The following is a 24,744-nucleotide window of genomic DNA, read 5'->3' on the forward strand; positions in this document are numbered from 1 at the left end:
AGTGTCTGTAGAGCAGTGGTTCTCAAAGGTAAGGCATACTAGTGGGCCTTAAGGCAAGTCTAGATGTGCTGTGGGAATTTGTACTGTACGTTATTACTACAACTTCACTGCAAGTACTGTAACCAGGGCTGCCTGTAAAACCCCAGAGAATGGGCATTGTTATTTATTGATGATGTCAGTGCATGTGTGTTGGATCAGTAGCATCCTGGCTAACAGTTACCTCATTAAAAGCTGAAAAGCATGGCAAGCTATTACTGGGTTGAAATTGGTGTTGAAATTATTAATTCACGCTATTTTAACCAAGTTAACCAATTTTTCTACCCATTTTTGCCACTTCTTTTGACGACTGAAACCATTTTGCTGCTTTTTAGCATTTTTGCCACTTCTTATTACTACTTTTGACCAATTTTTTCCACTTTTTCTGAAATTTTTGCCACATTTAACCCATTTTTGCTACCTTTAAGCCACTTTTTGCCCAACTTTGCTATTGTTTGGCCATTTTTTCCATCACCTTTATCCCCTTTTTACCACCTTTTAGCAACTTTAACCTTTTTTTGCTACTTTTCTGCTACTTGTGATCTATTTTGCCACCTTTATGACACTTTAAACCCATTTATGCCACCTTTTTGCCAATTTTTGCCCACTTTAATGCCCAAGTTTGTCCTTTTTTCAATCACTTTAACCAATTTTTACCACCTTTTTACAATATTTAACCCTTTAGGCCACTTGTAACCCATTTTTGCCACTATTTTGCCACTTTTAATTTCAACCCATTGTTTGGCTACTTTCATATTTTTATCTTCTACCAGTTTCCTGACTTTGTGTTGCCACTTTTTGCCCAATTTTCCCACGTTATTTTCATCACCTCTAACCCATTTTGCCACCTTTTGCCCACTTTTTCCATTTCCATGTTCCCCCAGTTGGCTGGGCCCCAGAAAGCTCTCCCCTTCATACCCCCTTTTAGGCCACCTTGACTGTAACATTATTTAAAAAGTCTCTTTTGTATCAATTTAAATATGGTGTGCCTTCAGATTTTGGCTTAACCTCAGGTGTGCCTTGGGTGAAAAAAGATGGAAAATCACTGCTATAGAGTACCCACATCTTATTCAGTAGGATGCTGCATTTTTGTCCCTAGGATAGTGAAGGTATGACACGCCTCACTTTGCCACCTTGTGGTTTTGGCTGACTGTTGCAACTGTACCTGGTTAGGTGAGATTTTCACTGTAAACCAGTCAGAGGCAGAGTTGGGCAGATCAGTTTTTGTTGTTCTCTAACAATGGGACTGGAGCACAGCTTTTTATTCAAGATGAACTAGCAGGCCTCTGCAGGCTCCACTACAGATAACACTGGGTGAATTTTATAGATCCATATATTTAGGGCCCAGTTACCAACCTTGGAGTGAGGATCCTATTGAAATGCCGGAAATTATTATTCCTTTTTATAATTTCAGTGGAAGAACTGCTAATTTGCGGGCTTTAACATGCCTTAAAACAGGGGGTTGAATAAAGTTTTATATAAAAAACAAAAACCAAGTAAATCAAAATCCTCACTTTTATCAATTAATTGAATTACAGCATTAGTCTTGTTTTTTAATAGCTATACCTTGTATTTTCCCACTAAAACTTTTATCCATTTATCCATTATTGACTGCTTATCCTGTTCAGGGTTGCTGGGTGCTTAATAAAGTTTATTTAAAAAGCAAAAACAAAGCAATTATCATTATTTAAATGGTTTCCGCCCTAAAAACGCCAATTATTACCGCAGCAGATTAAACTCTTGTGCTACTCTAAAACCATTTAAAGAGTCTCAAGAATTGGGTGTTATTTCTGTCTGTGTTAGTGTCCGTTTTGAACATGCTAAACGTTGGTTACATAATCCATCCTCTCCTTCTCTACTCTAAAGCTGCAATGACAAAATCTGTCCACTAGAGGGCGGCATAACATCAGAACATGGCAGCAGAAGTGAAGCTCCCAATACTGAAGAAATAAAGTCAGACACTCATCAAGAAAGTGGACAGACAACCTAATGTGTGGGCTGTGGTGGGTTGTTAGGGGGTCTCACCTCGGTGTTGAGCCCACAGGCTGAAGCTGGCTTGCCTGTGGAGCTCTTCCACACATACTGGCCGGGTGGAGGGGTGGAAAACGTTCCTCTGCTGGTGCCACGGAGCCTGAAAATGTGTTGTCAGCTTACTCTCCACGTCCAGGTTGGACACCGCTGTCAGAGACAGAGACGAAGACTCAGTCAGATAACAGGACAATAAGAAAACACATGTACCTTTAATGCAAGAAATTAAACAAAACTACAAAGCAAATTTTAAGGATTTAAAATCCTTCAATAATATCTGGCCATCCTTCAACAGTCGACTCTAACCTGCATGCTCCTCCACAGGCACTGCACCATAGTTTAAAGCTTGTTTTAAGGTACGTATGTGCTTTAATTAAAAGGCATATTTTGTTAAACAGAATAAAATAAACAGATCCTGAAAATAAATCATTAAATGCAGCCCTTCAACACTTTTCCATATTATACACAGATGAAGTGAAACATACGCTGCTGGGTTGCCTGCAGAGGTTTGTGCATGCCAGCAAATGTGATGGAAAAAGTGGGGGCAGGCTGCAGAGCCCCTGTATGGAGACCATCAAATTTCCACTCTGGCATTTTTGTGGTGACACGCTGGTTAAGATCATTAAGGTGAAATCCAGAGTGTCAGACAAATGTAACTAATGAGCTTTCCATTTCAGAGACACCGTGGTGCCACGAGGGTCAGAGGAGGGGTAGAGAACGTCTGAGAACGAGAACACCAGCAATCAGAGCTAAAGTTAGTGGGACAAAAGCCTGTTTGCTAATGCTATTAGCTGCAGCCTAACAATGGGTTTGAATGCAACCTGAGACCGTGACTTTCATCGTCTGAACACTGACCAGAACCTGGACTAATCCCACTGCTGCCCCCCTACCACACACCTCCTCAGGTTACTGATGCTCAGATCTGCTCATGTTACACTTGGTAAGCATGACTAGGGGGAAAGTTTGAGTTTAAAAGGAGCTGATCAAAGTTTGAATAGTAAGTATTTTTTACAGTATCTGTATTTATCACTGAAATAGAGCATGGACTGTCTTATACTACTACATTATAAACTGAAAGCTCAAGATTCAAGTCTTTACTGTCATTGTCAGAGCACAGCATTAAAATACTGAGGTGAAGAGTTCATAGAAAGTGAATGAAGAATGCAACTACATAAAGGCATAAAAGGCAGCAATTTTCTCTGTGAAGTACTTGAAAGGTTTACAATAATGCCTGCAGAAAGGCCTTTGAGTTTACAACAGGGCCACTACTGAACTTTGTAGAAGTACCTTTATTTTTGAAAACAGAAGTGTAAAAACTTGAAACTAAAAATACTTAATATGTGCATGTTCTGGGTTGAGAAATAAGTCCTTCAAAACTTATTTTTCTCTGCATTTTCATTGATAATCCAGCCAGTTATCTCATGATGCCATGGATGCATAATATCATTACGCAATTGTAACATTGTCCAGTAAAACTGAAAATTGCATATCTTTACCAAATTATGCAGCTCTGGTTCAAACCCACTGAGCTATCAGAGCATCCTTAAAGCTCCGCTGTGTCCTAAACTAGCAATGGCATGATGACTGCATGTAAATGACAGTTAAATGCAAGTTTGAGTAGTGGTTGGAGGAGTTGGGTACTTATCATTTTACAGGAATTTGCAAATAAAAGCAATAAATGCAAAAGTCTGTTAATGTTAGAACTGTGAGAATCTCAAAGAAAGCTTTATTTGCACGCTACAATAACAGATTCTGTCTGTATTTTCTTAACTGTGTTGTCACAGAGACGCCAAGGCTGTTAAGCACTCTGGATACTGAGCTCTAAAAATGCTGGACTGCCTCGGCTTTGCCAGCAGGCCCACCCAAGAATTGGCTGGGCCCCTGAACATCCCAGAAAATGGGCCTTCCCCAGTTGTAATTCATTATTTTTGCCTTTTTTTCCACTTTTGCCCTTTATCAGACATTTATTTTTTTGGCAGTTTAATTTATTTATTTTTTTGCAATTTTTTGCCATGTTCTGATGTTTTTCCACCCATTTTTCCACTTTTTTTTGCCACGTTTAATTAATTTATTTATTTCAGACAACAAACAATTAAAAAAAAAAGTGAAGCAATGATAGAACAATTCATAGTCCATCCCACAAAGTTTTTCATAAGTCTGAAACAGAAGTAGGAAGAATCAGAAGCTTTTCGAGTCCTACCCCCACTAACTGTCCTTTCATCCCATCTAGCACGGTCTACAGCAGCTTTTTGCCTATTTTCTCACATTTCTTGACACTTCTTGACAATTTTTGGCCACTATCTGCCACATTCCATCCATTCTTACCCATATTTACATTTTTTTTGGCTTTTTTCCAACTTGTTTTTTTTTACCACTTATTGCAAATTTCAACATCTTTCTGCAACTTTTGACTACTTTATCTGCCTTTTGCCATTTTTGCCTGTTATGCCATTTTTGTCTATTTTTTGCCTTTTTTTTCACCCATTATGTCACTTTTCTAACCTTCTTTGCCACTTATTTTGCCCATTTCTGCACACCTTTTGCAACTTTTTGCCGTCTACAGCGGCTTTTTGCCTATTTTCTCACATTTCTTGACATTTCTTGTCAATTTTTTGCCACTCTTTGCCACATTCCATCCATTCTTACCCATATCAGCAATGTTTTTGGCTTTTTTTAAACCTTTTGCAACTTTTTGACTACTTTATCTGCCTTTTGCCATTTTTGCCTGTTTATGCCCTTTTCGTCTATTTTTTGGCCATTTTTTTCCCCACCCATTTTTGTCACTTTTCTTCCATTTTTTGCCACTTATATCCCCTTTTGCCCTTTTTTGCCCATTCCTGCAACAACTTTGTGCAACTTTTTGCCTACTTTAAAGGCTTTTTTCACCTTTTTGTCCATTTTAGCCAGTGTTTGCTAACATTTACTCTTTTTTGCCACTTTCTGCCTATTTCTGGCCACTTTTTGTCAATTTTTTGCCACTCTCCACCAATTTCAGTCACTTTCAGCCCATCTATGCTATTTTTTTTACCCATTTTGAATTGTTTTCATGCCCATTTTTGCCACTTTTCAACCATTTGTTGGTCTCTTTTCCTTCAATTATCCACATTGTTAACATTGGGAATAAAGAGGTAATTCTTTTTTAAGAAATGGGATAAATATTTTGAAAAAGGCTTTGTACTATAGCATAAATAAATAAAATTCATGTTTTGTTGCTTTGATATGAATGGTTATTATTCATGTTACAAAGAAAATATGGCTGTCATAGCTTAACTTTACAATAGACCATGATTTTGCTGACCTCCATGGGCCCCCAGTTTGGCTGGGCCCCAGAATGCTCTCCCCTTTCCCCCCTTATAGGCGGCCTTGGCTGCCAGAGCAAAAGACCTCCACTGTGCAACCATAAGATGAAAATCTATCTCGCAAACAGAGCGAGTTCCAGCATTCGATCACTGGACCACGGGGCTCGGTAATGGTAGGGACTTTGATTGAGAACAGGGGTTGCCAATTCAATTCCTGGGACGGGAAGAATGGAAATGATCTGGTCGCTGGAGCAGTGACAGCCGAGCACTTCTGATCCAGACTCTTTCATATGCAGCCCCTCACTCTGACGGTTAGCTTTAGCTTCTACGTCTAGTCCCATGTGGTCATTTTTGTCTCAAAGAGAAAAAAAAGATCTGGAAGGCTCCTTATTACAAAAAAATCTGAAATTGACTTTTCATATCAAGTTACCAAACTCTTCAGTGCATTTAGATGAAAACAGCAGACAGAACGACCCAGTCAGCTGAACGTGACTCCGTCCTGAGGATTAGCACTGCTGAGTGTTCTCTTCGCCGACAAACACATCTGTCAGTTTGCACACCTGGCCGACGTTTCTGGGCTTGTCCTTGACCTGAAAGCTTTTCTGAAACAAACCGTCTGACCTCCTGTCTGCCTGCTGGAGAGCAGCTGTGGCTGAGCACGCTCCGAGTCTGCTTTGTAGTCCAGACAGGAGCTAACGTTGGTCTGTTTCATTCAACGGAGACACAATTCAGCCTCAGATCTGAGCTACCAAAGGTCAGGAAGTTAGACTGTAGCTCAGCCTGCTGCAAATCAAACTGCTCCTCACATAACCGGCTCTCTCCAGCAGCTACAATGGCCTCTGACTTGTTCGACTAGTTCTTGCTGATACTGAGCATGCAACCTCCAGAAGAGTGGGTTTGTTTATCTGACACTCAGAGACAAGTTCCTTAAAACACCCCAGAGTGACGTGAAAGCTGCCCGACGTGACCCCGATGACCTGAAAACAAACTTTGTACTCCGTCTGTGTCAGCTAGAAGAGCCGTAGCTCAACTTATCAGAAAGGTGGAGTAGAAGAGCTTTCTTTGCTTTTTCAGGAGGAAAAAGATTTTCTTAATGCCATCTTAATGCTCTTTGTGTTGCTAGAGTTACCTTTTTACACAATCAATTTAATGTGAATAAATCAACACTGCCAAAGAAGAGCAGGGAGGAAAACATTAAGGATAAGATACATGTCCTTATTTCACTTTTAGCCAGGACTTGGATGAAGCATCGATACCGTTATGTTTGTTTGGAGTTTATAGCAAAGCCAGAGCCGGGAAAAGTGAGCAGAAATTTTCTGCAAGACCGTCTAAAAACTGGACAGAGTTCTGATAATGTGACCCACTGGTTTTGCTGACTCCCTTATTTCAAGTTTACATTAAAGCTGTTGCCCTCTTCGTGTTTTTGGAGCCTCAAGCGTCCATTCGGAGGAAGTGTGGGGCTGAAAAAGAGCAAGTAAAGTTCGATAAAGTTTATTTATTGTGCTCGTCTGACTAAAACTGGACTCTAATGTCCATGCCAACATGTCAGTCTGACGGAGGTTGTACTTAAAGTCCTTGATCGATTTCCTCTTATATGTCTGCACCTCAGTATGACCTAAATTAACGAAGACATTCTGAACATGCTCTGCAGTTCCCATGCTGGACTGATCCAGAAGATAAACAGCATACATGCAAAGCACCCAAGAAGTCAGATTGTTGTCTGTGTTCAGATACAATACACTTGAAGGATCCATCAATGTATACTGATTGATACAACTGGTGGTTGATTAATCTTCCAGTCACATTGATAGAAGGTCAAAACATCAATGTACACCTTCTCCTATGCTTTTATTTTGAAATTTCCCCTGCACATCTCCATCTTTCAATAAGGTACCAGTGGTTGGTTCGTCTGTGCAAGGCTTAGGCTGTGTAGACTGGTTTCAGACAGAGACTACACCAGGACAGGCCTCTCGCCTTAACTAAAATACTGGACAAAGCATGAGTGACGTTAAACATTTAGTTACTGCATCTGTTGAAGCCCATCTGTGGCAGTCACCATATTTAAAACACCGTCTCACACCAGTGTTAATTTCTTCGACTAAAACTATGACAAAAACTGTTCATCCACAGCCTTTTGTTTCATGAAAAAAAAAAAACTAGTTTAGTCTGAATCCCAATTCTCCCCTTAACCCTCAATCTTAACTAGAGCCTGACCGATATGGGATTTTTGGGGCCGATGCTGAAACCGATATTTGGGGCTAAAAAAAGCCGATATCCGATATAACGGCTGATATCCAATATTTTGGCCAATAAATGAAATAAGAACATTGATATACACAAGATATATACTGTACATGAAGACAAATGTGGACACGTGAATTAATGGTTGCATTTATCTCTGTTTATTTCACAAAGATGCAACTAAAATGACGTTAAAACACTGTATAATAGTATTATATTGTGGCTGTGGACCATATTAGACAGGAGAATGATAAATGGAGAGCCATATTTACATCGCTGTGGCAAATATGCACATAGAATATGTTTACAATGTGATTCTTGATAACCCTGAGGAAGGTCACAAGCTTAAATGCACCTGTTTTATAAAGTTGTTCTCTAAAGATCTACTATTAGTGAAACTTCTGTCTAAACACTGGTAGAATATGTCACAGGAAAGATAAACACCGTATAGATGCTTTACTGGTTTGTGCTTTTCAAAGTAAAAGCCCAGTTTAGCATTTCCATAGAGAAACTCTGTTTACTTGTACAGAATGCTTTTATTTTGAAAACTCAGTTATCAACATCAGAAGATATGGACATTTTCAACTGATATATGGGCTTTAAATATTGATGGTATATATAAATACCTCAAAGTGTGTTTCAGGGACTAAAGTGTGTTTCTTTGTTAATCCTTAAGCTTCAAAGTAAGTTTTTAGGAGTTATGTTTTGGATCTGAAATACATGTTTAAATATCAGCTGAAATGTATCTGTTCATATTGACATATTAAATATCAACAAAAATCCTAAATGGTGCATCCCTATTTAAATTACAGGTGGAAAAAGTTTTGAAATGACACATCTTGAGCTCATATATTACACACAAAAAAAATATTAAACAAAAATGTGGCATATTAACAGGGGTGTGTGGATGTTTTACAGCAACTTTAGGTACAGAGAAAAAAGCTGCCAACTCTTATATAATCAGTAATGTGCTTTTTTCTGCTTCTAATTACAATTTAATACCAGCTATTCAAACTAATAGCAAACTTCCACAAACTTCCACTGTACACTGAATCAAGTCGCTTTTAGAGGAGTTTATTTAGATAAAACTTATGAAGGACAGGGCTTTGAGAGCAGGGAGATGCGACCTGTGTGAAAGCCGCACTGGCAGGAGCCGGAGCTGACACGCACGGCACACGCAAAATACGCTCCCAGTCTAGAAACGGGCGTTAGTCCTCTTCTCTGCTGCAGCTGAGTGAGTTCAACTCAACGGGGACTACTGCGCGAGGACTGGGCTGCCTGTGAGTGCTTCGGGACTGGAAGGGACCCACGGCAGCACCTGCTGCTCACTGAGAAGAGCAACAAGGCTACGTGCTTTCACGTCAGAGTTTCTAAAACTCTCAAAAAACACCAGAAAAAATTGCTAGATTTGTTGCTAGTTGCTTTTTTGAAAAAGATATGCTAGAGGGGTCTGAAAACTTGCTAAATATAGCGACAAAGTCGCTAAGTTGGCAACACAGAGTGGAGGAGAGCTGCTGCTGAACTTGCTTGTGTCTGAGGGGGAGGGGCCAGGCACTCGGGCTGAGTTCAGCAGGGACACACACACAGCGACAGAATCAAAAAAGTTAATATTTTGGCTACATATTGGCTGATGTTGATTAATATGTGATACGCTATAATCGGCCCCATTAATCGGCCTGCTGATCAATCGGTCAGGCTCTAGTAAAAATAGCTTCCAAAATTAACACCGTCTCACTCTAACTTTAGATTGAGAAACAAAAAAGAGGTGGAGCTACAGTGACATTGTGCTGGCTTGTAGTCATAGTCATACCAGACACACCCTAATTATGGGTGGAGGAGGTGAATATTTATGCAGTTGCTTATTTTAAATTTCAGATATTTATTTGAAATGTGTTGAAATGTGTTTTTTTCACTTTGACATTAAATAGTTTTTTTTTTTTTTTGGTCAAAAGCCATATTATATTGACAACGATTGAACTGTTTATGACTTTTGGTGCTTCTGCAGTCAGCCTCCAGTGGACACTTTAAGGAACTGCAGTTTTCTGCAGCCTCTTTGGGGACAAAACTAGTCTTACTTTGTCCATAGCTTAAAAATATTATTACAAATCATCCCAAATACTTGTTTTTACAGCATCATATTTACCTGTGACCACACACTTTTTGTTTTCAGTCCAACTAGATACACAAACCTGATAAAATGTGATTAAATGTGAGATTAAGTGATGCTGGTAGGATCTACAAACTTTTCAGGGTTATAAATTAATCAATCTTGTTGATTTATTTGCAATAAGAAGGGAAGTGCATTTCCTAAAATGCCAAACCACCCCTTAAATCAGTGATATTGACTCATCCATAAATCTTTTTTTTTCTTTGGGTGTTTCCTTTAACTCATAACACATTTTTATCTGTGTAGCAATAAACTTTGCATCACAAAGCCACAGTATTTCAATGCTAAAGCAGCTCGGCTCATTGTGATTCATGTCTGCTGTGATGTGTGGTGGGATAATTGAGTCACCATGTCGTGTTGTAAGATGTGAGCCTTGTCGCTGTTTGTCCTGCTCTCCCTCCCCACTGTGATGTGAACTGTTGGCCCTGCACTGACACCCAGAAAGCTGAAAACCCAGCTGACAACGATAACAACAACAACAAGGACGCCCAATCCCAGCGCTTCAAAACACACCAGTGCTCCCTTTGACAGTGCTCAGTGAAATCCGTAACTTTTGGCTCAGTGAGGATGAGTGTGAATGACAGAGCATGAGGGCTTTAAAGAGGTTTTCATGTATTCAGAGGTCTGTACGTGGTCAGCTGTTACCTCAAATAAAAGTAAAAAAGAAAACATGTCAGCCATCGGCTTTCTCTCTCTGTCACATCCAGGCTGAGTGAGCGTCGACATGCTGGCCACACGGCCTCAGGTGGGAACAAAAACAAGACTTTCACACTTTACTGGCCTTCCTTTTGTTTGCCTTGAAACTCTCTTTCTCTGAGTTTGAAATTTCCAATGCTGTCTAAGGCTGTATCTGACAAAGAAGTCTGTCAGCTGAATTGGATTTGTCTGTTTTACACAAAGAATTAGCAACATGTTCCTTTTTTGTCAGCTTAACACCAGCCCAAAGTCCTAAATCAGCCTACATGAGTCTGATGTTTAGCTTCATAAAACCCACTTTTATTCCAAAGTCTCACGTTTTCTTAAGCTTTAGCTGTTAGTCAGACGTTAAATATATCCAAGCCCCAACTGTGCGAGTAATTCAAGGGATGCTGACCTAATTTTTTATCAATATCATTTGACCGTATAAAGCAGTGATACTCAACATGTGGCTCTGGAGCCACATGTGGCTCTTTAGTGATTATTTGTGGCTCTTTTATGTCTTAATTTGAAATATTATTACCCCAAAAAACTAAATAAAAAGGGAAACTTTGAACTCAGAAAATAATCACATTAAGCAGTTTATTACCCAGACTTATAAGGAAGACTTTAATTGTCAAACTTCATTGTCCCATTAATCCCATTTTTACTACTTTTCACCCCATGTAGCTTTCTATGCCATTAAATACCACTTTTTCTTCCTCTTTTATCCCATTTTTGTCACTTCTTTTAGCCACTTTTTCCCATTTTTGCCACTTTTCACCAATTTTTCACCATTTTACGCCCATATAAGCTACCTTTTGCCATTAAATACCACTTTTTTCCTCTTTTTTGCCCTATTTTGCAATTTTAGACTACTTAATGCCCATTTCAGTCAATTTTATCTCATTTTTTTGCCACATTTTTGCTACTTTTGGAACATTTTTACCCCTTTACACCAATTTTTTAACACTTCTTGCCCATTTAAGCTACCTTATGCCATTAAATACCACTTTTTTCTATTTTCTAATTATTGCAGATTTTCGCAACTTCTTTATGACACGTTTTCCCAGTTTTGCAACTTTTATCCCATTTTTGCCCCTTTTCACTTTTTTTTAAGCTTTTTTGCCCATTTAAGCTACATTTCACCATTAAATACCACTTTTTCCTATCTATTGCCCATTCTTGCCACTACTTTTTGACACCTTTTCCCAGTTCTGCCACTTTCATCCCATTTTTGCCCCTTTTCACCAATTTTTCAACATTTATTGCACATTTAAACTACCTTTTGCTATTAAATACCACTTGTGCCCTATTTTGCCACTCTTGACTGCTTTTTACCCATTTTAGTCATGTTATTCTCATTTCTTTGCCACGTTTTTGCCACTTTTGGACCAATTTTTGCCACCTTTAACTTATTTTCATTGTTACTTGTTGCTCATGCATGTGCACAAGGGCAGATATGCAACATGGACATGTCGCATAATCAGTGCAAATCAGTGAGCTGCCTTGCAATATACAGAAATCCAGGAGTGCCAGAGGGCTGTATCTGACTAAAACTAGCCATGGAGTCAGTGAAGCTGCAGTCATGTCCCTGTGTTGTCCTCTACTGTGCTGAAACTGCACTCTAGGTCAGGTCAGGTATGGGAGCATATGCCACTTGTCAATCCTGGCACTGCTCTGGCCATCCTCAAGGCCTGTGCCAGGCCCATGCCCCATCTCCCCAGGTATCTGCCAAGTGTACAGTCACCACTGGCGTCTACACCAGCCCAAAGGGACCAAAGACTGAAAGACTCTGACTTTAGTCTACATTCTCAATTACTGGGAACGCCGCACTGTCTTGCTCAGTGAGTCCATCACCCCATGGACGAGTCCAGGTCTGTGGTTAAGCACAGCCTTGCACACCAAAGATTTGCTGGCAGCATCCCCAAATACCTGGATCTTTGTTTAAGCCCAGGAGACGTGCACTTCCGTGCTTGTGTTCTAAACACAACAGACGTGGCCATCAAACAGGCCAGGTGCATCTGGCACTGTGTAGCTCCTAGAGCGCCTCCTCTTTTTGCATGTATGGAAATAAAGTAACCTTGGTTCAGTATGTCGATCAAAGTGTATAAATTCAGCTGACAAACATCCAGTTAACGTGCTCTGTATAATGACTTGTTTTCCTCAAGACTCCTCCTGTGAACTTTCTGGGCCAGGTGAAATCAAACACTTTATCATCTACTGGCTGACAAAGCCTATCAATCTCTCCTCCACCTCTTCATCTGCAGCAGGATCATCCCTCAATAACCTGACCACGGTTATCAGGCCTGCCAGCAAGCCCGCAGGCCTCCAGCTGGGGGGGGGGGGGGTGAAATGAAAGCCTGGATCCTCAGACTGCCTCTGCCTTGTAATTTACTCTGCATTGGCCCAGACAGGAGCCAAACCCCTCACACCCACGCTCACACACCTACAATTTACCAGCAGCCTGGGAAAACACAGATGTCCATCATAAGGTCCCGCATAGATAAGAAAAAAACCTTCTGAACCTCAGAGAGTGGGAAGAGAGGTGAGAGAGGATGGCTGCAAGCTTTTGGGCTAATAGTTTGTTGAATTAAAGATATCTAGGGTCATTTCAGTGGTTATAAACCCCTTTTCAATACTATAAGGTGCAAAAGACTGATAGGCATTATGTAAAGTTTGAGAGCTGTAACACAATCATTGGAAACAAACAACATCATAAAAAGTTGTTGTTGTTCAGTCAGGACCTCACTGTTAAGAAACACATGATCTCTCTATTAGCATTTATTGATTAGCACTTATACTGTTATTTATATCATTATATTAGGTGGTGTGGATGTTCTGGGATCCCCCCGCCCCTAAGGCTGATAATAAGGCAGGGAGAGAAGCAGAACCCCCCCCAAAGCAGAGCAGGTATCAGTGACAACAGAATGACACTGGCTAAGTCAGAAGCAGAATGAATGAGGAGCTGGGGTGGAGGAGGGTTGCAAGAGCAGCTTCCAGAAAAGCAGCAGAGCATAGAGAGCATGAGAGTGATTATTCAATGGTGTACTTAGAGGAAATCAGCTGGCCATCAGCTGATGAGGCTTGCGGAGATTAGTTGATCTCAGTTATGGCAGTGCATGGCTCCGTGAACTGACGCTACATGCTATATTTTTTAGCCACTGACAGAATCAGGTGTAGTATGATTATTACTCCAGCAGCTGCATAAATGTGTGACCTGTCTACCCCCAAAATCAATCATCTTATCTCATGTAGAGTGTCTTGAAAAATAATCAAGGCCACATCTGGGTTTGATTATTATTTCTGCATTGATTTGCTCCGTCATGTCAGTGCCATTGACCAATGAGAGCTCTCTGCATGTGCAAAAGTCATCAGTGTAAACAAACCAAGTGGCAAAGTGGGAGAAGAAGAATGAAACTGGTGCTGTGATGTGGAACTAGAAGAGAAGTGAGCTCTGACAACATTCCTGCCTCAGTGATGTGCTATCAAGGGAATACTGTGACTGAATTAGAAAAAAAAGAAATGTTGGTGAGAAACAGCAGACACACAAATCAACCCATGGTGAGTATCACCTGCAATTTAAACCAACTGATGGACAGAGCCCACCCTCACCCACTGGGTCTGTTTCTGTAGCAGAGTACTGTTGGCTCAAAGCAACTGGATCACAGATTAATTTCCTCCTGTTTTGAAGCTGTGTTGATATTGAGAAGAGATAAATGATGTACCAGCTGTTTTATTTTGAAAACTGACCCAATGCTGTGTACATTCTCGTGTTTCTTCCTGTCTGCTCAGAATGATGTGTGCCGGCAGTGGCTCTGTTGAAAATAGACTCGTCACACATCTGGAGCAGAGTGGCACTTCTGGTACGTGCCACATACGGGTTGTGGCGGTGCTGAGGGCACAGAGATCGATTGAAAGGGTGCAGTTTTCTCTGTTGTGTAATTTGCTCTGAGGAAATCCATCTGTGTGACTTCACAGAGGGTTGGAAGGCCAAGAGCAGTGGCATCTACCACTGAACACCACTTGGCACTACAGCACTCTTCATCTTTTTAAAACGATGCATGTTTACATCAGCTGACAACAAAAGAACAAGTGAGATACATATTTAAATTTCAGAGTCTTGCAACTATAGACACAGCACTTGTTTCTGGGCCAATCATGGCCAATGTAATTTCGCTTTTTTGACAAAAAAAAAAAAAAAGAAAAACTCTTTAAAGTCAAAGTGAAAACAGATTTCCTCAAAGTAATGTCAATTAAATGAAGAAATGTCATTCAAAATAAGTTACTGCATAAATATTCACTCCCTTTAAAATGACTGACCTAATTCAAGTTCATGACAATTGCTGCCAGGAGGCTCACAATTAGTAAAATGGAAATCTCCTGAAAGCAGTGAATGCATCTCAGGTGATTGTAGTATAAAGACACCTGTGTCTGAAAGATCCGGTCACTGGTTAATCGGTATTCCTGGCAACCATTACACCATGAAGACAAAAGAACACTCCAAGCAAGTCAGAAAGGTTATTGAAAAGTATAAATCAGGGGATGGATATAAAAATATTTACAAGGCTCTGAACATCCCCCAGAGTTCAGTTAAATCATCATCAAGAAATGGAAGGAATATGGCACATGAGTAAATCTGAAGAGATCAGTCAGTGCAATAAGGAGACTAGTGAGAGAGGCCACCAAGAGGCCTATGCATGGTGGTGGCAGCATCATGCTGTGGGGATGCTTCTCATCAGCCGTCCATTATTCAGTCTGCAAGAGAACTACAGCTTGGGGGAAGATTTGTTGTCAAGACAATGAGCCAAAGCATACAGTGAAAGCAACACAGAACCAGCAAGGCCCCAGCCAAGGCTTAGCTTTGGTGATGTTTACGTGCCCACAGTAGAGACGGCTGACGTCACACAGGGTTTTTCTAATTCTAATGTCTAATTCTACAGTCTAGGGATAAAATTCAAAATCATTGGTTTGAAATATAGAAGCGTGAGAAAAAACTTTGAATTTAGAGTTTAAAATGTCAAAATATTATTTAAAATTTAAAATTATGGATCTAAAAGGTCAAATTAGTAGATAAAAGTAGGGGTGCACCGATCGATTGGCCAAGATCAGTATCGGCGCTGATTTTCCTTAATTTTAGGAGATAGGCGATCGGCCGATCCTTGTAAATAAGATCGGTGGATAAGATTGGTTTCATATGCCTCTACCTACTAAAATGTGAAAACTGAAAGACTAAAGGAACTGATATAATTTAGTAGTTTGGACAGCAATGCTCTAAACTTTTCATTTATATTTGAGAGAACTACCTCATGTGCAGTTAAAACAACAAGTTTGTATTGTTTCACGGGTATTGTTCAATGTTATTCAATAAAATAAGACTGGAACATTGAAGGTGTATGCTGTCAGTTATAAAAAAAATCGGTATCGGCCAAAATCGGAATTGGCAGGTCAGACTTTTTAAAGATCAGTGATCGGCCAGAAAATTGCAATCGGTGCACCCCTAGATAAAAGTAAAAGTAAGGAGTTAAAATGTCAAAATGTGAGAAAAAATATCAAAATTATGAGTGAAAAAGGTCAAAGTGCTACTTAAAAATTTAAAATTGAGGATCTTTAAGGTCAAAAATAAGACAAAATGACAAAACTGTAAATTGAAAAGGTCAACATATGAAATAAAAAGTCGAAACCGTAACTTTGAGTCATAACTGTTAGATTCAAAATTAAGAAAATAAAATGAAAACAGAAATGTTTTTTTTCCACATTCCTTCCTTTTTTATCTATTTGAACTTTTTTCTTTTTCTATTTTTTTTAAGAATTAAAAAGTATACTTTTAATTATCTTGGTTACATTTACCTTTTTAAACTGGAGGAAATCTGCAGACCTCAAACCAGTAGTAATAAAAATATAATATGATCTGGTAGGCTGGGTGTAACTATACCACGGGCCAGATTTGGACCCCGGGCCTTGGGTTTGACACCCTGATCTAAGGTCTGAGCAGCAACATTTTTTATTTAATTAATTGATCCAGTTGTTATTTAAAAAAAAAAATGGGGTCATGGTTTTGTAGAAGGAGGTGCTGGTGGTTCCCTATACCCGACCAGTTGAGAACCACTAATTTAGACCCTAAAATGGCAAAAGCAAATGTTTATATTCCGCCATCAGGGGGATTTTTACACACACACAAAAAAGCAAAAACTAACTTTTTTTTTCAGGTAGATGACATCATAGCAAAGTTTTGGCTCTGTAGTGATTAAAAGACTTTCACCTGAGACAAAACTGCAGCAACAACCACATGCCAAAACATTTCTATCCCCACTCTGTGACACAGTTTAAGTTAACCAAGCAAGACAGGGAAGCAGAACCTCCATACGAGCCAAGAAGCACAGCTCTTCCAGCTCTCACATCTTGTGACGGCGCTCACACGGGAAGCAGACATGTTTGTGGTTGAGATCAGAAGTTGTGCATGCAGAGCGGTAAGATATGAAGCTCAATTAAAGCCTGAGTGAATTATACAGTACCTCTGGATGGGAGAGCAAGGCAGCATCCTAGAGCCATGCCACAGCTGAGAGGCTGAGATTAAATAAGTTTGTCCCACGGTCACCTGGTGTCCCTTGGGTCCTTACAGCAGCGTCCCCAGGCCGGCTCTGCTGCTGCCACACTGACCTACAGCTCTACTGCAACATCTGCTCCCCCTCCTCCTCCTCTTCTTCCTCCTCCTCCCCCGTGTCCCAGCACTGGGTGCAGATGGTCCAGCCATCACTCTGACTTGGTCGACCACTAATCTGTTTATGGTCTGCTTCTACAGGAGAGCAGCAGTGTTAATCTGAACCGCTGAAACAACACTGACCTCTTAACTCACAATGCAGGCACACGAAGGGTGCAGAGGAATGCCAAAAGGATGCGGAAGATGGGGGAAACATTCATCTGTAACTCTAATATCACAGCAGCCAAGCAGATGCCTGACACTGTCATGCAATTCTGGATAAATCAGTATTAAAATTCAGTGTATTTCCAATAGAAGAGCTGGAAAACATTCTTCTGCACAACCCATTCACCCAGCATGAGCTTAAACATATAAATGACAAATGAAATGCTGCTCACCTCACTCTGCAGGTAAAATACATTCAACAGATGCACATCTACTAGCAAAGAGAAGGATCTGCAGCTCTCCTGCAGCAGAGTCAAACTTTTAGAGAGATAAATGAAAGAAAGCCGTCGATGCTGCTGTCCGTCTGCAGGAGAAAGTCCTCACTGAGCTCTGACACAAAGAGAAGAGTCCCGATGCCATCCGGCACACAATAATACCGTCTCTCTGATAATCCGCTCTGAGCCCACATCCTCCCAGCTGATGGGGATGTCACCGCCGCTGCTGCTGACCCGCTGCAGCAGGTGGAGACTGTTTATTTATAAGAGGATAGAGATGAAAACTTCCGAGTAAAGAAGTGGCAGCTTATGGAGAGTTAGCGCACAGAATGTCAAATCAACTAGACTTATACTAGGGTAAATACATCAATTAGGTCAAGACAGATGTGTTTGAGAACTGTTACTGCTTCTTTATTTTGAATAGAAGCTGAAACCATGATGCAGATATGCAGATCCTGGTTGGTGATAGGCCAGCAGCCACCTGCAGTTTGCTGGTGACATTCAGAGACAACCCAATATCTAAATGTAAGCCAGCTCAGAGGTTTTTATTGTACAAACCAAATATTTGTTTCTAGCTGACAATCATGACATGTAAAGGTTTTATCCTTTCCAGCTGGTGTCCTCAAGTAGACTGGAGCTTTTCAATCTGGGGTTTAGCAGCATTTTCATTTATATTAATAGGAGAAATGCAGCAAATCCTCATGTTTAGGAGGAATGTTTGGTATATTTGCTTTATATTTAAGACTTGCAGAGCTCCTGAGTAATTTACTAATGCTTGATCAGGGAGGTTTATGATAGTTTCACTGAATAAAAAAGAAGACTTAAACAACAGGCAGAAATAACCTGACAGAAAAGCAGCATCATGCAGCTTTATTGCTCCAAATCATGCTTAGAAGTCATTTGAATGTGAGGCTGCCTTGATGGGATCATTTTTCATTCTCACTGAGCGCCCTGAACGCCTGCTTTGCTCTCTGTAACTTTGGGTTGAGGTGGTGCGATTTCCCATGAGGAGAGGGAAATTACAACCCGACTTTGTGGCAGAAAGCCCTGAAGGCAAACCTCTCCTGTTACAGATCTGAGCCCAAAGATGAAGAAGACGACGATGACAGAGGAAGCTCGGAGGAGAGAAGGCAGGAATAAACCTCAGACTGGTTCTTTGGTGAATTTCTACAACAAAGCGGTGAGATGTCAGGGAGAAAAACAGACCAATTACTGCACACTTTAGTCTGAAAGTCTCTAGTACAGAAATAGAGAGCATTTATGAGTCCCCTGTGTCCAATGACTCTGTCTTTTTAACCAGCCTGCCTGCTAAATGCCTCATGTGGGGCCACAGCTTATAACTCAGACCTCTTATAACCTCATTTAAAGTCACGTCAGGTGATAAAAATCCCACTTTGATCATGTTTGAAAGGAGGACAGATGATCAGTTTCCTCAGTAAATGATTTAATTTAGATTCCCTAAAGACAGCCTTTATCTTATCTTCAGGCCTGCCCACAGGACTGACTGGGCCCCTCACAAACCAGAGTGGGCCCTCCACAGATGTGACTCATCGGTGATACCATGCATGTGTGATGGATCAGTGGCACTGGTGCTAGCATCCCAGCTAACTTCATTTTGGAGCTAACAATGTGTCAAGCTATTATTAAGTTCTGATGTTTAAATTACTGATTTGTGCCACTTTTCATCATTTCCACTTATTTTTACCACAATTCTGCAACAATTGACCAATTTATGACTTTTTAACCCCTTTTTAGCATTGTTGGCGACTTTAAACTCCTTTTCACTTCTCAGGCCACACATTTTCTAAAATCACTTTTTCCCCACTTTTAATGCATGTTTGACTTTATAACCCATTTTTGCCTCTTTTAACCCATTTGCCCATTTTTTTGGGTCATTTTTGCTACCTTTTGCCATTTATTGCCACTTTTAAACAGTTTTTCACCATTTCCGCTTATTTCGTTACCTTTGTTTTGCCTTTCATAGCCCATTTTTTTCTAATTTCCTCCTTCCGTTGACACTGTTCGCCAGTTACTGCCACTTTTTTTAAATAGCTTTTCACCATTTCTACCCATTTTATCACCCCTTTTGTGCATTTCATAACCTAATAATGCTACTCTGCCACATTCTAGCCATGTTGACACCTTTCACCAATAATTACCACTTTTTAACAGTTTTTCACCATTTCAGCTCATCTGTCGTAATCCATTTTTGACACTTCTAATCCATATTTGCCACTTTTTCCAGTTGATGACACCTTTTACCAATTTTTCAGTTATTTAGTTATTCATTCATCAATCATTTCATCATTTTTCCCTCAAAGTTATTTCAGCTCCTTCTACTTTATTTTCTGCTATTCCAACTCATTTCTAACCCCTTTGTGCCTTTCATAACCAATTTTTTGCCACTTTTCACCAATAATTCCAACTTTTTAACAGTTTTTCACCGTTTCCACTCATTTTTTTAATCCCTTTTTGCCTTTCGTAATCAATTATTGCCTATTTTAAGCATTTTTGCTAAGTTTTTATAACCCTTTCCCATGACCCTAGCTACCCTTTATTGTCACGTTTTTGCCACTTAACCCTATTTTTGCCACTTTCTGCCCATTGTTTACACCTTTTGCAAATTATGTCACTTGTTTTAAGTTTTTCACCATTTCTGCCCATTTCATTGCCACGTTTTTGCATTTCATAACGTATTTATGCTACTTTTAACCCATATTGCCATATTCTACCCATTGCTGACACCTTTCACTAATAAATCCAACTTTTAAACAGTTTTTCCCCATTTCCACTCATTTTTTTTTATCCTTTTTGCCTTTCGTAATCAATTATTTTCTCTTTTAAGCATTTTTGCTAAATTTTTATAACCCTTTCCCATGACTCTAGCTAACCTTTACTGTCACTTTTTTGCCACTTAACCCTACTTTTGCCACTTTCTGCCCATTGTTGACACCTTTTGCAAATTATTGCCACTTTCTGTCTTTTTCTAACAGTTTTTCACCATTTCTGCCCATTTTTTAACCCCTTTGCCTTCCGTAACCCATTTTGCCACTTTAAACTCATTTTTACAGATTTTCCCTTTTTAGCCTCTTTCGACAATGATTTCATAACTTTTTTCAGCTTCTTCTGTTCAATTTTCCATTTTTTAAATGGTTTCATCAATATGGCCGTCCACACCGTAATCATCACCAAAACAAGGTAATTCTGTTCCAAGAAAAGAGGTTCAGGTTTGAAAAGGGCCATATTTTACAACAGCATAGATACGTTAAATTCCATTTTTATGTTTTAGATTAATGGTAATCATGCAGGCACATGATTTTCACAAATTCACTCTACAATGCACCATGATTTTCCTCACCTCTGTGGGACCCCCCACTTGGCTGGGCCCCAGAAAGCTCTCCCTTTTATCCCCTTGTATGGGTGGCCTTGCTTATCTCTACGTTATGCTTTTTTATACCCCAAAAAGCTTTACTTCTATGCTTCTGGCAGCTAATTTTGAGAATTTTTTTTTTTTTGGTTGACTTATTGTGCTTTCTTGTAAATAATTTGCTAAGTTTACCATGGATGTTGTTGTTATTTTTGACCACACATTTGTGCTGATTGTCTTCAGTAGGTAGCCTGTCCCGGCTAAAATGGTTCCCTGATCCAACCTGGAGACAGAAATGAGCCGAGTTTGTTCCCTTTGTCAGCAGGAGATTAACCTGGTCATTCCAAAAGCTCAAACTCTTGTCACATGTGCAGTTTTTAGGATGTTATCCTGATTAAAGATACAGATAAAACATCGCTGCAGAGAAAGGTGGAAGAACTCTTTCCTTCCCTCCCCATATTTATCCGAGCACACCTTTCCAAACTCAGCCCACCTGGAGCTTTGATGTGGGGGAGCAGGTGGGCCCTGTGACCTCTGGGAGGAATGCTGGGAATATGGGGGTTGGGGGCGGGGCTAAAGGGGGGGGTAAATGAAGCTTTGTTTCAGCCTGATGCTGCAGAGCTGTAGTCAAACCCTGCCCAGCTTCCTGAAGTGATTTAATTGTCGCTCCACATCGGACGTTTAATCAGCCGACTCCATTTATAGCCTCAAGTTTGTCCTTTTTATTCATTCGGACTTGGAGGATGACGTCACCACAGCAGGAAAAGAATCACAGGTGTTTGAAGCCGCTGCTGCGCTTTAATTGCAGCTCCAACGTGGGCCTGGATTCTTGGCTCTGGGTCACAGCGTCAGCACGGGCTGGCAGCAACGCAAGCCCACACACGAAAAAGTCGTCCGCTGCAGGAATAAATCAGACTCCTGCTTCAGGACATTTTCTTTGTGCTTAGATTTTATTTTCTGGATCAGAGCCTGAAACCGCCGAACTGTGTGTGAGCCCGGAGGTTACAGTGAGGGAGGAAATGAGGAAGGAGAGGGGGAATCCCATCAGATAGCACAGTTTCCATTAGAAAAGATTAGCTCTCAGTAAACAATGAGATTAGCTATCACACTGCTACGGAAGCCCTGAAGACCCATCACAACAAAGGCTTCCGTAGTCTTATTATTTCTAATTAATCTACATTTTTTTCTTTATTTTCATATCAATTTTAAAAAGCCCTTCTGCTTAAAGTTATCTTTGTGTACTTTTGAGTGAGAAAAGTGTAAGCAGTTGCGAAAGTGGTTGAGAATAATCAGTATTATGTTATCTGTGTTCACTGTGACAACACAAACAAGAACTTGTTGTTGTAATACTTGCTTTATCCACTAGAGGCAGAAGAGCACAGTTTCTGAATTTGTCTCTTAGATGAGTTTTTATCCATGCACTCTAAACAGTTTTCAGCCTTCAATTTGACTGTCAGCATAGTAAAAGTAAGCTAAAATTAATGTAAATGCTTTGATTTTCTACCTAGAAAAATCTTTTTGCCATGTTTAATAAACAACAATGAAAATATGATCTTTTCTGTTTTCAAATACAGCAGAGATGTCTTCAAAACAGTCAGTTTGGAGTGAAATATTTCTGTATGTTTTACATTTTGAGGTAGAAAATATGCACTAAAACAAAGATTGCAATTGTTTTAGCCTAGAAATTATTTAAGACACTCTTCCTCGGCTTCAGGGGAGTGAGTTTTCAGCTCAGTCCTGTGTTTTTCCTGACACCCATGTTTATGTGGCCCCTTACAGCGAGAACCTCAGACATCCAGAAGGAGCTTCAAACAGAGCTGTTAATTGTTTTAGCACATTTTCTTCATCCTATTTTGATTAATTAACTGATAGATCAATCAGTGAATGATTGTTTATACAGCACAAATCCAGAACCAAAGTTATCTCAAGACAATTTACAAAAACAGGTAGCTCATTATAATAATAACAACAATGAATATAATACTAATAATAACGTTTATTATTAAAATAGAATAAAAATGAGGCTGATGATGCCAATAATAAGAATATAGAAAAATAAAAAATTAACATATTACATAAACATACACAATTATATAAAATATTATTTTTTATTGTTAATATAAATAATAACATTATTAATAACAACATAATACTAAAATAATAAAACTAGTATAATTATTTATTAATAATAATAAGTAGTAGTATTGATGATGATGATTATTATTATCACATTAAAAGAATTATAATAATTATTATTATTGTTATAATAATTAATAAGTAGAAAAGTTATAATAATAACAAATAGTAATAGTTATATTGTCATACTACTATTACTTGTCCTTATAATGATAACAATTATGATAAATATACATATTATAATTATTATTTCATAATAATACATTTCCATAATAAGAAAGAAATAAATAAAACTAATGATAGTAATAATCACTGCTTCTACCCTTCTACAACTAATTGTAGTTATTAATAATATTTTTAAGTTCATCATTTTTAAAAAATTGCCAATGTACAATAATAATAATGAAAAATAATGATAACAATAATAATGATAATAATAATAATAATGATAATAATAAAAATCATCATAATTAAACAGAAAAGCAATAATAATAACAAATAATAATAGTTATATTGCTACTCCTACTACTTAAAATGATACTAATTATAATAATTATTATTTATTAATTATTATTTTCTAATAATAAAATTGCCATAATAAAAAAATAAAAAATGAAAAATTATGATATTTATTTAACACTGCTACTACCACTTCTACTACTACTAATAGTAATTATTATTATTATTATTATTTTTATCATTTTTAAAATATTGCTAAAATGTATAATAATAATAATAAAAATAATCATGAGAAGAAGAACAAAATTACTACATACTGTTACTTTATAAATTTTACCAAACAGAAAAAAACATAAATTAGCTTCGACTATTATTCGGATAATGATGAGTAATTTCACGGGTGGTTAAGTCATCTAAAAAACTTAACAAAGTCGACTTCTTTTTGGATCACCCTGACAGGCACCATTTTTGTCATTTGCCCATTCGGGCTTCCGTACAATCAGCTATTCAGCATGATTGGAATGTACAAACACATGGGCAGCCATAATAAAACCTTAGAGTGCCAAAACATCTATTTCAACAGCAGGAAAAATCCCATCATTCCCAGCGTGAACCTCAAAGCCTCCGAGTGACACGACTCCCAGCAGAGCTATAAAATATCAGATGTTTATCTGATTTACAAACAGTCACAACTCTGACTCAGAATTATTCTGGATCAAATCTGAAACATGCGGCTGCCGCTGAACGCTGAAACCCTCCTGAAGATGCAGAGGACGAGTGCTGTAATAACACCAAGGCCTGTTTTCTCAGCTGCTTCTTATTAGGGACTACAAAGTTCGACAGCGGGCTGCGGTGGCTTTGAAATACTTTCCATTTTGAAACCTCCAGAACGCTCCGAACTACAGTAAAGACACGATACCAGAGAGAGAGAGCAGAATCTGGACGTTTTAGGAGAGAAGGAGGACGTGTTAAGTGTTGGTTAAAATGTCTGACATCCTTGGAAACATTTCCTTCATAAAGATTTAAGCGGTCATAGGAGCGTGTGGTGGGTTTTATTGAACACTTAAAGAGCAGACTATTATGCTACAGTGTCATACGGCACTTTATGCGACATTAGCAGAGCATTTGCACATTTATGAGCAAAGAAGGAGAGAATTTACATCAAATTACAGTAAAATTACAAGTTACAAGTGCTT

At 39.1% G+C, this 24,744-nt stretch overlaps 1 protein-coding gene across 1 annotated transcript in view; it reads right to left on the reverse strand.

The window, feature by feature from the left end:
* Positions 1–24,744, reverse strand: part of nhsa (Nance-Horan syndrome a (congenital cataracts and dental anomalies)) — a 136,181-nt gene that overhangs the window by 24,317 nt on the left and 87,120 nt on the right. The window contains exon 2 of the mRNA XM_041791198.1: positions 2,062–2,214. Coding sequence (XP_041647132.1) covers positions 2,062–2,214 — 153 coding nt within the window. The remainder of the gene's footprint in view (positions 1–2,061; positions 2,215–24,744) is intronic.

This window comes from Cheilinus undulatus, linkage group 7 (assembly GCF_018320785.1).
Source record: "Cheilinus undulatus linkage group 7, ASM1832078v1, whole genome shotgun sequence".
Taxonomy (NCBI): Eukaryota; Metazoa; Chordata; class Actinopteri; order Labriformes; family Labridae; genus Cheilinus; species Cheilinus undulatus.